General features: G+C 41.7%; 1 protein-coding gene across 1 annotated transcript in view; it reads right to left on the bottom strand.

Moving 5' to 3' along the window:
- The window catches only part of THBS4 (thrombospondin 4), a 43674-nt gene extending 29924 nt beyond the window's left edge, over positions 1-13750 (bottom strand). Inside the window, exons 1-2 of the mRNA XM_003981108.6 lie at positions 13516-13750; positions 7107-7310 (exon numbers count right to left, since the gene is read on the bottom strand). Coding sequence (XP_003981157.2) covers positions 7107-7310; positions 13516-13603 — 292 coding nt within the window. The 5' untranslated portion in view covers positions 13604-13750. The remainder of the gene's footprint in view (positions 1-7106; positions 7311-13515) is intronic.
- Positions 13751-14676: the final 926 nt, after the last annotated feature.

The raw sequence follows: 14676 nt of genomic DNA, 5'->3' as shown, positions 1-14676 counted from the left end.
AAGTCTTCCTTCTTCCCAATGGCTGGCAGCTGTCTTCATTCCTAGTCCTGTAACACTTTGTCGGGACTTTTCCAGCTGTACTTTTCCAGGACTCAGAGTCCAGTTTTGGCTCAGATACTTAATAGCTATGTGACCCTGGGCCTGTTAATTTTGTTAGCTGTCCATTTCTTAAACTATTAAATGCAGCTAAGAAGAGTTTTCCTTTCTATCTCTTTTGGTTTTCAGTGGTGGTCAAATAAGAAAATGCAAAAACTACCAACTGCTATGCAAATGTAGGTATTAGTGTTATCTATTTGTATTTATTTCTTATCTTCACTACTAGAGCATAAAGTCTGGGGCCAGGATTCTAATTTTTATCAATTTTCTCACATACCATAGCATCTGAAAACGCAAAATACAGCTATTTATTGGATGAAAAATAGAGTATTCATGTATCCACTCTGATTTTTTTTTAACCCACAATCTCTTAAACAACATGAGGGGCAGTTTCTACTGGTTTATTTTTTTTTCTACTGGTTTATTTCCTTCTAAACTTAGCATCTTTGTATCCCAGACAATTTGGGGCTTGATTTTATAGCTCCATTTACATGCCTGGCTACCAGCTTGACACAGAAACCACGTAACTTAGCCTGATTAAATACCATCTCCGCGACTGGCAAAAGATGAAAGAGCAAACCCAAGCAATGAAGATGTGAAATACTGCTTTCTTGGAAAAGAATTTTCAAAGGGTGCTTTTCGGAACAGTGGACTTGGTAGTCAAAAATATTATGATGTACTGAATGTCAGAGCAATGAAGTAGGGCGCCAGCTTTAAAGAACTGGAAATGATAATATTTTGTCTGCCTGGGCAAAAGAGTTCAGAGTGACCTGGCCCGCAGGCAGCAAACTCGTGAAGCCGTAGTCCGGGGCTTTCTGCTTTGCTTGGCAAATGGCTTTGCTCTTTGGCACTTTTCAATATTTGATGAAAGCCATTGCTGTCAACCTTTCCTCTTCTTTTAAAATAATTGCACATTAAAAAAAAAGTCTTCTTGCCATTAATGTCTCTTGTGATGGATATTCTTGTTTGCCTTTGCTTATTTATCTTCATGCCCTATACACGGAGTCTTTGTAACTTTAGTGCTTTGGAAATACGTATAAAAGGTAAGCCGTCAAATTGCTTTTCCTGAAAGTACCCTGGGTGACTCCCAAGTGGGATGAATGCCGTGTGGAGGTTTTGAAATTTTCTTATAGCAGTTTGAACAAATGTAAAGTACACAGAGTACATGTATACACACACACACACACACACACCCTGCAAAGAAACCATCCAGTGAAAGGAAGCACAGTAATTATATTAAACATCTGCAGAGGGCTTGATATTTTGAGAAGTTATGAGATTCCTCAAGTGTGCAACTATCTGGTAGGTGACAAAACCTGTTGAGTGCGCACAAAATCCCAAGGTCATTTTATAGGAGGGAGTTCCAAAGCAATTCCTTAAGCACCCATGGAATCTTCTGGTCTTAGCAGAGCCACAGAATATGAACACTGTAAGTTATCTAGCTCAATATCCCATTTCACAAATCCCTTCAATAAGAGTTTAGCCTCTACCAGCACATTTCCAGGAAGAAGGAACTAATTACTTTGTAGGGAAACCCATTTCACTTTTGGATTGCTCTCCAAGATTTTCCTAATACAGAACCAATATCTGTTGTTCCCTCTGACTTCCAGCAATGAGTCCTAACTGTGCTCTTCAGAACTATAGACAGATTTAGTCTTATCCTTAATTCAAATGATATTCTTCAAATATTTTAAGGCAACTTTCATCTCTCTCATGTCTTCTATTTGGCTCCTTCATTTCTCCAGATCCTTTAACATTTTGATTTGTGATGTCATAAAAACTGAGGTCCAAAGGGCTGTTGTTTTGGTGACTCTCCTCACGGTAATCTCTGACTTGAGAGTGCCCTTGTGTCACGTGTCCTGAAGGAGTATGGTGGGACTATTAGCTCCTTTAATCCAGCCATGTGAATGGATTAATGAAGTCTAAAATTTAAGGAGATTTTTTTTTAAATGATGACAGGTGATATGTATTTTTTTAATTTTTATTTTTAGAGAAAGCATGCAAGTGAGGGAGAAGGGTAGAGGAGGAGAATCCCAAGTAGGCTCCTTGCCCAGGGCAGAGTCTGAGACGGGGTTAGATCCCACAACCCTGGTTTCATGACCTGAACTGAAATCAAGAGTCAGACACTCAACCAACTGAGTCACCCAGGCACCCCTTAAGAAGATTTAAAAAACTGTTGCATTAGTGCATCTGTTAATTAATTCATTCATTCATTCAGCAAACATTTCTAAACAACTACTAAGTGTCAGGCACTGTGCTTAACACTAGTTGGTTCTTAATGTTGACTAGACCTCTGAGGATAGTTCTCCCACAGCCTGTACTTTGGCAATTTACTTTTCACCCCTAGGTGATGGATTTACATTTATTATTGTTAAATTTCATATGATTGTGGCATATGTGGCAGACTGGTAGGACCTTGTTAAACTTGATGATGGCATCCAACATGTTCAACGGTCTTCTCTAGCTATGTGCCATTTGCAGACATGATAAAATACTATTTATGCCTTCACCTAAGTCACTGATACGCTGAACGGTTCAATGCCCACGACAGAGCCTTGTCAAAAACCACTAGATTTGCTGTAAAACAATTTACTAACCCCTAATAGTACTATTTATCTAGCTTATTCTTTTTTATACTATCCAGAAATATATAATGAGTAGCTTCAAAAAATTCTTTTCAGATATCAAGATACATTATGCTCACAGCATCTTTTTGATCTCTCAGCTTAGAAACTACTTTAAAAAAAGTTTGCATGACTTATTTTTAGTGAACTCATTTTCTTTTAAATAATCCCAGCTCTTTCTTTTCCAGGTAATCCCAAGATACAAGAGTAATAATATAACCCTCCAGGAGTTTGTCCTAAAGTTCACTAATATTCTTTCCATTTTCTATACATGACCATTTTAAAACCAAGCAATTCAAGGGCACCTCATAGGAATACAGTGAAGATCACAAGAGATAATGAGGTTTGAGCCTTTAGAACAGTCTTGGGACACTGGATGGGCCCATAAATATTATTATTAATGTTTGAGGCACCTCATTTTCCCCCTTCATTACTGGGTTCAAAATTCTAATTTTTTTAGGGGGGGAGGGGCAGTGGAAGAGGGAGAATCTTAAGCAGACTCCATGGCCAGTGGAGAGTCCGATATGGGGCTCGATCTCAAAAACCAAGAGATCACGACCTGAGCTGAAATCAAGAGTTGGACATCTAACCGACTAAGCCACCCAGGTGCCTCCAGAATTCTAGTTTTGAAACTCATCTAGCTCTCTTATACTGTGTTTCTCTTTAGCCCACAGACTTCTCTGTGAACCATTACTCTGAACTATTTGACATGTCCTATCTTAATGCTAAGGAGCTTGACTGTCTAGTTATTACTGAAAATTCTTGGGGTTCCCTTCATTTCCACAGCACCAAATTGTTCTTTTAAAAAAAATTTTAATGTTTATTTATCTTTGAGAGACAGATTGTCAGCAGGAGGAGGGCAGAGAGGGAGACACAAAATCCTAAGCAGGCTCCAGGCTCTGAGCTGTCAGCACAGAGCCCAACATGGGACTTGAACCTATGAACCGTGAGATCATGACCTGAGCCAAAGTCGGACGTTCAACCGACCGAGCCACCCAGGCACCCCCCAAGTTGTTCTTCTGTGGCAAACAAACTAAGACTAAAGAAGCAGTTCTTATTGTTTTTTTCTGAAAGGTAAAGGTCTCATCAAGGCAAGCCAAGAGTTCACCAAATCCTCTCTGGAAGACAGTCCCCTAAAAAAACAGAGATCTTTCTCTTCCTCTTCTTTCTACCTATCTTATAGAAGCATGTGGAAGAACCTGAAATTTTTATTGAGCTTCACAGTCTATAAAAAGTATACTTATATAATTCAGTTCTTGCAATCAATCAACCCCACTGTAGAGACAGTAAACCAAAGCTAAGCACTTCAGAGACATATTCATGGGGACAGAGCTGTTAAGAGATTTAACTGTGACTCAAACTCAAAATCCTAACTGGAAGGTTGCTTCTATGCCAGGTACAAGAAAAATATCAACCAGATCTTCTGTACAGCCAGGTGATTTCTGTAGAACGCTTATTTCTACCAAGATTGTACCACCTGTATTACCAACAATCTGATAGATCATTTATATCAGAAATAGTCCATTTCCCTATGTCCTCATCCAAATGGTCTTCAAAATTCATTAATGCATTTGAGCCAGAACTATTATGTGCCAGACATTGTATACTTCCAGAATTTTCACAACAGTATATATCTTCTTTAATAAACAAGGCTACTCTTCACAGCCTCCATTTATTCTATTCACTTTGCTCATGAGCTACTTTATGTACAAGGCACTGTGCTAGGGGCTACAAAAGACACAAAGGTGAGTTCAGGGATGCTCAGTTCCCGCTTTGAGGGAGCTTACAACCTACTGGAGAGAAGAATTCAAGAACAAGGCAAACTAAGATTAGTACCTTCTGTAGAAATCGTAATAAAAGATGTCAGAAAGAATTTGAGAACGGTTTTGCATCTTTAGGATTTTGGTATCTGTATATGATGCAGGAAAGGTACCAGTGGGGAGCAAAGGACAAGAGTAAAAGGATAGAGAAGGACAGACCGCATGAGTGGGCCCAGGAAATGGTAACTAGTCCATCTAGCTCAAGCACAGGCTGCATGGAGGGTTGGAAGAAGGGATAAATTGCAAAGGCTGGTTGGGAGATCATGCCACACAAAGTTCTGACAGCTCAGCAGGGACATCTGTATCTTATTCAGTTTGGAATGGGAAGCTACTGAAGGTTTCTGCCATCCAGCCTAACTCCATCCAAGTTATGCTTATGAACAATAATGAGGCGGCCATGCAAACACTGACTTGTAGAAGCAGGGAGCTCAGTGGCCAACTTGTGCTTCACATTCTTCACGGAATATACTTCACTTTACTGTAGGAGCTCATCTAGATCCCTAGACAGTGACTGGGGTTCACCTTCAAGGTAGATGATTCTCCTCGACCCTCCAGGTCAGGCCTGCACAGCCACTATCAAATACCTCGACAGGGAGTCACAATCACATCCCCGTCTCTTCCATGGAGCTGATGGACCCAGTCACTTCTCCTTCTCGTTCCAGTCTGAAGGCTACTGCTCCTTCGCAGAACCTTCAGATTCACCGTGTTGGCAACTCTCTATACTTTTTTCTATTGCTCCAGTGAAAATTCTCTATGTCAAGTTCGTCCACTCTCCAAACTGGTATAAATTCCTCTTTGTTTTCCTTTAATTTTCATTTTCTAACAAAATCCAGAAAGGTGGAGAGGTGTTCATCCAACCCTGGGGTCTTCTCCTCTAACATGGAGATCAACTGGTGTTTACAGCTGAATCACATGACTGCTGGTTCAAAGGAAGCACTAAAAACACCCTTACCTCTCCATCTTACTATCTGGTGTTACCTCTGCCCATATAGAGTCAACAAAAAGAATCCGTTCTGGGAAATGTGCTGCCTTGTGTTTCCAGGCAACACAGATTTTCCACAATGGGCTCACGCATACTGGACAATTGTAAAATGGAGGGGGGAGATTCAGTGAGGATGAAAAGCTAGGAGCAGAGTTTTTCACTCCACAGAAGGCCCTTCTGTCACCAAGCTGAGACATGTCACCATGTCCCCAGACTCCCTTCACTATTTGGGACCTCAACACAGCCCCTGACAGGCCCGAGGTACAGACAGAGAGAGCACATATGAGTGGGGAGGGAAGGGGCAGGGGGGTGGTTGGGACTTGACATACAAGGAATTAAAAACCCATTCCTTCCTGCTTTTAACTTTGTAGTCCTATGAAAGCTAAGAATTAGGAATTTCTGTCAGCTCCTAATATCTGAAAATTAAATGTTCAATCACAATTAAAATCTGATAGAGAGTCTGAAGCACTTGAAGTAAAGCAAAGTGAAATAAATATAACATCTAGCCAGAAGGACCAGTACCCCCCTTTTTTTATTAAAATCATGAGGCAGCAGGAACACGTATCTGTCACATTCCTCAATAAGCAGGAACAGGTGTTGTCCCCAGGGCATGGGTGGAGGGGAAGGAGATGAAAAAATAGTGACCTGTTTCTTTGAGAACCATTTCTTAGTATTTGTAGTAACTCACTGTGACAATGAAACATTTGACAGCAAAGCAACCAAACAGATGACAGACCTGTGTAAACTGGGATGAAACAGGTGGAAAAGAACGCTGTTCATTTAGTTCTACTGACTGAGGTATGTTCTCTGCATCAAGTCCAGGGAGGTTCTTGCAGAGCTGGGAGTTAGGTCTGCTAAGCCACATGCTTCCGAGGGAACAGAAGAATGGTGTGGGTGGCTGTTAGAGGCTGAATGTTTGTGTCCCTCACCCCCCCCCCCCCCAAATTCAGATGTTGAAGCTCTAACCCCTCAGTGTGGTGGTATTAGGCAGTGGGCCTTTGGGAAGTAATTAGGTTTAAATTGGGTCATGAGGGTGGGACCCTCACGATGGCATTAGTTTCCTTTTAAGGAAGGCAAGACAGAGAGCTTGCTCTCTTCACTGGCACACACTGAGGAAAGGCCATGGAAGGACATGGCAAGAAGGTGGCAGGACCCAGGCTTTCTCCAAGAACAAGATCTGCTGGCACCTTGATCTTGGACTTCTCAGCCTCCAGTACTGTCAGAAATAAATGTCTCTTGTTTGACCACCCTGTCTATGGTATTTGTTGTAACAGCTTGAACTAAGTCAGTGGCCTAATGGTCCTGGGTCCTGTCCCTTCCCAAACTGGACTCAGAATAACAGGAGGTGGGACAATGTCAAAGGGCATTTTGGCCACAAACAATTGTTCATCCTCTCTCCAAATTATCAACTCATCCTCCCCAGACAGGTCAATGAACAATCAGAAGAATTTTGTATTGAAAACTGACATGAATGTTGGATCAGTATAAAATTGGAGGAGGAAACCATCTCAAGGCAAGAAGGTCCCAAATGTTCAAATAGGAAAAGAAGATTCTTAGAAAAATGATTTCTGCAAATGTGCTTACCTTTGTTTAAGCGTCCCATCACAGTGAATTCAAAATATTTGCTGCCATCAACTGAAGAGTAAAGGCCCAAGATGGTGGATGAACTTTTAGAATGCAGCTTGAAGGTGGAGATCACATAGACCTCATTCAAGGTGGGATCTGTCAGGATTGGCTGCAGAACAGCTGGGTTCAGCCTCTGGCTGGAAGATGGGAGAAGGTCAAAGACTAGGGAGAATGGAGAGAAAGGGATAATCAGTGAAAGAAGTTTGGGACAAACATTTTTTTGAGGGGGCACAATTTGACAGTAAGATATAACGTACATGAACACGGTTACCATTTACATTGCTAAACTCACCAGTTCTTCCTTATCATTCTTACAGTGGCTGGACATTTGAACCAGAAAAAATACAGCATAATCATCATCACTAGGTCATGAACCCCCAAGAGAAGACTAAATTTGCAAACCGTAAATCACATTTGGCCCAAGAAGTGGCTCTGAAAAAGCCCACCAGGAAAAGCACTAAAGGCTACAAGGGAGACAGGTGAGAGCATGCAAGTCATTGTTTCTCTTATGTCTCCAAGTAGTAAATGCCTGCCTTAGGGTTCTCATGCACCCCCTGGACCAGAGCTGACTGTAGTTTCCAGGTCAGTGATAAATGATACCAGGCATGCAGCAGAAAGAATGGATGTGGTGGGACACAGTGTGTCAGCAAACAATTTGCTGTCTTTGTCAGACCCAAGTGTTCCCTTTGTGCATATATAGTTCTCCCATATTTCTCTGTTAAAAATCCTGATGCATGGGGTGCCTGGATGGCTCAGCCAGTAGAGTAGGAGACTCTTGGTGTCAGGGTTGTAAGTTCTAGCCCCAGGTTGGATGCATCTATCTCTTTCTTTTCTTTTCTTTTCTTTTCTTTTCTTTTCTTTTCTTTTCTCTTTCTTTCTCTTTCTCTTTCTCTTTCTTTCTTTCTCTTTTTTTTCTTTCTTTTCTTTCTTTCTTTTTCTATCTATCTATCTATCTATCTATCTATCTAGAGACATAGATACATATACATATTTGTAATATTTTTGAGAGCTTTAAGAGTATACATACAGAATTATTTAAAAGGCAAAGGCCAGGGGCGCCTGGGTGGCGCAGTCGGTTAAGCGTCCGACTTCAGCCAGGTCACGATCTCACGGTCCATGAGTTCGAACCCCGTGTCAGGCTCTGGGCTGATGGCTCAGAGCCTGGAGCTTGTTTCCGATTCTGTGTCTCCCTCTCTCTCTGTCCCTCCCCCGTTCATGCTTTGTCTCTCTCTGTCCCAAAAATAAATAAACGTTGAAAAAAAAATTAAAAAAAAAAATTAAAAGGCAAAGGCCAAATGGGTAATACTCACTAGAAGTTATTCAGTATTTTTGTTGGTTTATACTAATATTGTTTGAACAATTCCAAAGCCTACAGGAACTTCAGCCTCTAAAGCTGTTTTCTAGATACAATAATCTGGTTATGAAAAGGGTAATAGAATCCATAATTTATAAAGAGCTCTTACAAATTAATAAAATAAGCAATAGAAAAATGGACACAGCAGTCAGAGAAAGGTAAGTATCATATGACTTCACTCATATGAGGACTTTAAGACACAGAACAGATGAACATAAGGGAAGGGAAGCAAAAATAATATAAAAACAGGGAGGGGGACAAAACAGAAGAGACTCTTAAATATGGAGAACAAACAGAGGGTTACTGGAGGGGTTGTGGGAGGTGGGATGGGCTAAGTGGGTAAGGGACACTAAGGAATATACTCCTGAAATCATCGTTGCACTATATGCTAACTAACTTAGATGTAACTAAAAAAAGTAAAAAGAAAAAAATTTTAAAAAGAGAAGGAAAATGGGCACAGAACATGAAAAAGCAATTTACAGACAATTTACAGAAAAAGAGTTACAATGGCAAATAAGTACTGTGTGTGTGTGTGTGTGTGTGTGTGTGTGTGTGTGTGTATGTGTGTATACACATTACTGTATCTAGAAAAAAGGTTTAGAGGCCAAAGTTCCTGCAGGCTGTGGTATGTACACACACACACACACACACACACACACACACACACACACACAGTTCATATGCTTAACTAATGATGAAGGAATTGCTAACTTGAACAATAAGATATTTTTCTCACCATCTGACTGTAAAAACAAAAAATACAATGATACCCAAAGATATCCAAAGAAAATGGGAGAAAATCTAACTGGAAGAGGTGGAAAACCAAAGCCTTGTTACCATAGCACTTTTTTATGAAAACATCAACTGTCCTTAGCAGAGAAAGAAGGGCTTGACAGAGACCAAAGAGATTTTAGCCATCCAAGCCATCCTGTAGCACTACAATTGTTCAACAAATTATTGTTTATAATATCAAAACACTGGATGCAACTTAAGGGTCCTTTATTAGAGCGCTCGATAAATAAACTTTAGTCCCTCCCGAAAGTGGATTATTATCTATAAAAAATAGTAATGCAGCTGAATACTTACAGATACGGAAGATGTTCATGATATAAAGAATTGAAAAAAATCATAAAACTATACATGTAACATGACCCCACTTGAAATATATATTTCCAAATGAAAACATCTGAAAGACAACACAACAGAACCTAACATGAATAGTACCTATCTCTGGGTCATATAATTATACATTTATTTCCTTTTTTTTGCTTATGCAATTTTTTATTTTTACAATGAACATGTGTTACTTTTGTAATAAGAAAAAAAATCAATAAAAGTTATAAAACAAACAGGCAAAACCCTAATTACTCAAGAATTTCTACTCTTTAAGAAACTATCTGTCTTTATACTGGGTATGTATTGTTTCCCATGTACTTAAGGACCTTACAAAATAATGTATTTACTATTAGAAATACTGGAAAGCAAAACATCTATTATGTTCCTTCTAGGACCTCTGCCTTTCCCCCCCACCTCCAAACATGAAGACTATTGCCTACTGTACTTCAAAAAGGAAACAGAATTTTTTAATTTCCAGAGAATTGCAAGCTTTACATTTCCATCAGTAAGAACAAGGGAAAATGAGACAATATGTCTAAAAGTTCCATTCAGGACAAGCCATCTGCCAACGTGTGTTCAAGGTATGGGAACTGCATTCAACACTAAACTCTTGCTATTCTGGAGTCTTGCTTTGACTAGGATTATGCACATGATTTAGCTCAAGCTAAATTTACCCTATTTCAATCTTCAAGGCTCATCTAGCCCACTGGCTTCTCTCTCAAGAGGCAGAGTTGGGATTAGTTGGTAATGAGTTTGGAGAGTGTTTTGAAAAGGAAATGAGACACAATTTTCTATTAATGTTATTACATTTCATTAATAGTGCCACGATCTAAGCACAACCTTCTACTGTTAGAGGTGAAATTACTACTACGAATCAGTCCAACTACCACGGTAAGACAACTGAATACATACCAATAAGACTAGCAAGGCAGCTCACAGGAGAAAGGATACAAATTATTATTCAGTTGAGCTGATGATGGGAAGACTAATTAACTCAATAAAACAATCTATCAGAAACTTAACTTAATCTGATAATCTACAGCAACTAAGTTAACCAGATTATTTAGGTAGTATAGCCTTATTCTGAGTCCTATGAAACAGGCAGCTCCAAGAAGCAGCAAAATCCATACCTGCAGCACACCATGAGATTGTGTGTTCACATGTCAGGAATTCATACAACACAAAATATTAACCCCTAAGTTTAAAACTGCCAAATCCTATGTACAATCAGAAAACTTTTGAATTGTTTTGAAAAGCTTCCTGTTTTTTTTTTAATGTTCATTTATTTTTGAGTGGAGAAGGGACAGAGAGAATGAGAGAGACCGAGAATCAGAAGTGGGCTCCACGATGACAGCAGAGACCTGATGTGGGGCTTGAACTCACAAAGTTGAGATCATGACCTGAGCCAAAGTCGGACACTTAACCAACTGAGCCACCCAGGCACCCTGAAAAGCTTCCTTTCTAACATCAAAAAGCAAAGGCAGCAGAAGTAAAAGCAAACAAGTGGGACTCCATCAAACTAAAAAGCTTCTGAACAGCAAAAGAAACCATCAACAAAATGAAATGACAACCTACTGAATGACAGAAAATATTGACAAATCATATCTGATAAGGGGTTAATATACAAACTATATAAAGAACTCCTACAACTCAATAGCAAAAAAAGAATCTGATTTTTAAGTGGGTGGAAGATCTGAACAGATATTTTTTTCCAAAGAAAACATACAGATGAGCACTGGGTGTTGTAGGTAAGCGATGAATCATGGGAATCTACTCCCGAAACCAAGGGCACACTGTATACACTGTATGTTAGCTAACTTGACAATAAATTATATTAAAAAGACATACAAGTGGCCAACAGACACATGAAAAGATGTTCAACATCAGTAATCATCAGGGAAATTAAAACCACAATGAGTTATCACCTCACACCGGTTGGAATGGTTATTATCAAAAAGAAATACCAAGTGTTGACAAGGATGTGGAGAAAAGGAAACTCTTGTGTACTGTTTGTGGGAATGTAAATTGGTGCAACCACTATGGAAGACAGTACGGAGGATCCTCAAAAAACTAAAAATAGAACTACTTATGATCCAGCAATTCCACTTCTGGGTATTCATCCAAAAACCCTAAAAACACTAATTCAAGAAGATATATACAGGTTCATGTTCACTGAACCATTACGTACAATAGTCAAGATATGGAAACCATCGAAGTGTCCATTAATAGATGAATAAAGAAGATGTGGTATATGTGTATCATGGAAAATTATTTAACCTAAGAAAGGAATGAAATCTTGCCATTTGTGACAACATGGAGGGACCTTGAGGGCATTATGCTCAGTGAAATAAGTCAGACACAGAAAGACAGATACTGTATGATCTCATTTTCTACGTGGCAACTAAAACAACAAGCAGCCAAGCTCATAGACAGTGAGCATACTGGTGGCGGGGGGGGGGGGGGGTAGGGGTGGAGGCAAGGGTGAAAAGTGTCAACAGGTACCAACTTCCAGTTATAAAACCAATAGGTCATGGGGATTTAAAGTACAGCATACTGATTATAGTTAATAATACAGTATTGCATATTTGAAAGTTGCTAAGAGAGAAAACCCCAAAAGTTTCCATTGCAGAAAGTCATTTTTTTTTTTTTTGTAATGGCGTACGGTGACAGACGTTAACTGGCTTTATTGTGGTGATCATTTCACAATGTATGCAATTTTGGAATCATTATGTTTCATGTTCACCTGAAACTGATATATCCTTCTGTGCCAATTACACTTCAATTTTTTAAAAAAAAGCTTTCTTACCTTCCTCGAAGAGAGGTCACAATGAATAAATACACACTATAGTATTTCCAATATTTCAAGGCAAACTAAATGCAGTGTATTATTACCTACCCCCTGAAACCACTATTCTGGTTGCCTGGTCTGAAATCAAAAGGAGTTATTTGGTGACATGCAAAGTTTAAATGGGTTATTACTGCAATAGGAGAGGGAGGAATTGGAGACTTCCCTCAGAGGCATGCTTCACCCTGGGTTTGTGAGGAAGAACAACTTTCACTTCAACCTGTTTGACTCCTTCCAGCTTTATTTCATGCCGCAGTAATAAGTCAACAGGTGAAGGTCATCACTGGATGGCCAGTTAGAGCCCTAACATCTTTTCTTGCTTAAGTAATTTCTTCCTTTTGACCTTTACAAAAAAAAAAAATCAGTTTAAACTTAAGTGCATTCTGCCCAATGGTCATTTTCACCCCATTTCACACAGAGGTTTGAAGATTATTCAGCTGTCTTTTCAAAGTATTTATCGAATTTTTAACTCTAGAAGAGAAACACCGACTTCCTGGTCCTTCCTGCTCTATTCATCTCAGGAATCAAGAGATGATGCCGACTCCCAAAGATGGTTTTGGGGGCCAAAGAGCAGCAAAGAGCCAGTAGCCGGGCAAAGAGAGAGTAAAGCTGCGTGTGCCTTTCTCGGGAAATTCGCTCCCGCCGGGTCGGAGTTTAGTGGGCAAAAGGCTTAGGGGATGGCCGGCCAGAGAGAACCGCAGGGGATACCACCTGGATTTCAGGATGTGTTAGAGGTCTAGCGCAGGGTGAGCTCTGAAATGAACTCCACTTCTTTGCATGGACTGAAAATAAGTTTCGAATCCCCTAAGCTGTCGTTTAGGGAAGTGGTCTCATGGCTGGATAATGGTCTCTCAGAAAATGCTGTACTCCAATCGCCACTTCCAATCACAAAATGCTGGGACTCGGACCCCAGAGGGTCAGAGAAGTACCGACGGAGGCCCTGGGAGCCAAGGGCCAAGCAGCGCGCGGAGCTGGTCCCTCCTGTCGTCCAAGCGGAGCGCGAAGTTGGAACCCGGGGCTCGTCGCCCCCGCCCCGGCGCGAGCCCACTTACCCTGGGGGGTGGCCTGGGCGCCGGCCCCTAGCCACGGCTGCAGGGCCAGGTGCAGCAGGAGGAAGGCGGCTCCGCGCGGGGCCAGCATATTGGCTCTTCCTGCAGCCGCGGACGCCCGCGAGCGAGGCGGCTTGGCCGTGCCTCGGTGTCCCCAGCTGCGCGCTGACCCTCCGTCGGGCCCCGCGGGCGGCGCAGGTGCAGGGTGCGCGGGGCGCGGCCTCCGGGGCTGCCGTCGGGGGCGGTGCAGAGCTGAGCGCACTAGCGGCTGCCTCCGCCGCTGGCGCCGGGCTCTTTATGGTCTGGCCGGACGGAGCCGGGGGAGGGCCGAGGCCGGGGCGGACCCCTTGGCGGGGAAGCCGGTTCGCCGGGAAGAGAGGGGGCGGCCGAGCGGGGAGCGTGGGCGGCGGAGGGGACGAACTGCGTGTGGCGAGGGGAAGGAGACGCGGTCTAGCGGGACCTGGGCGGGCGAGGGTTCTTGGGAGAGAGCGGGGCAGCCAGGGCTGCTCTAGGCACACAGGACGGGGGAGAGATGAAGTGACCCTGTCCGCCCCCCCCCCCCCTTCTTTCCTCCTTCTGTTTTCTAAAAAGAACCGCGCTTGGAGAGGCTTTGTAACGCCCGTAGCGCGTCGTAGGTTCCCTTGGGAATGAACCCTGCAGACTCTCCTGCCTCCTAAAGCGGTCCAGACAGCAATTGATTTCTTTTATTTCAAGCTTTTCTTGAGTGCCTCGGATGTTGAATATTTTTCCCATCAAGTTTTAAGACACGAACAGTGAACGTTTGAAAGTTTTGAGTTTTTAACGGAAATAAAACACATCTCAAGGAATCAATCCGGACAGAACCGTTTATAGGAGGGCGGTTTATTTTCAGTCCAGTTTCCAAACACTCTTGCATGCCCACTTCTGTTGCGTCCTCCCAAAAGATTCCATGTGACAGTTTGAAGGTCTGGGAGCAAGGAGCATACCGAAAGAGAGGGAAGGAACATCAGGAATTCATCTCTCTCCTAAGCGAAGCCCCCTAGGATAATGCGGATTAACCAAAGGAAAAGATATTTCAGAACAATGGCAAAATGTTTCCCTGCTAGAGAATCTTGAGTAATGGAGAAGATCCAGCAAAGTATTTCTATCCCTGTCGTCATGTCTCAAAGAATGTCACTTGGAAGG

This window comes from Felis catus, chromosome A1, assembly GCF_018350175.1.
Source record: "Felis catus isolate Fca126 chromosome A1, F.catus_Fca126_mat1.0, whole genome shotgun sequence".
NCBI lineage: Eukaryota > Metazoa > Chordata > Mammalia > Carnivora > Felidae > Felis > Felis catus.
Note: the sequence above shows the minus strand (reverse complement) of the source record. Positions and strands in the feature narration are given on the sequence as shown.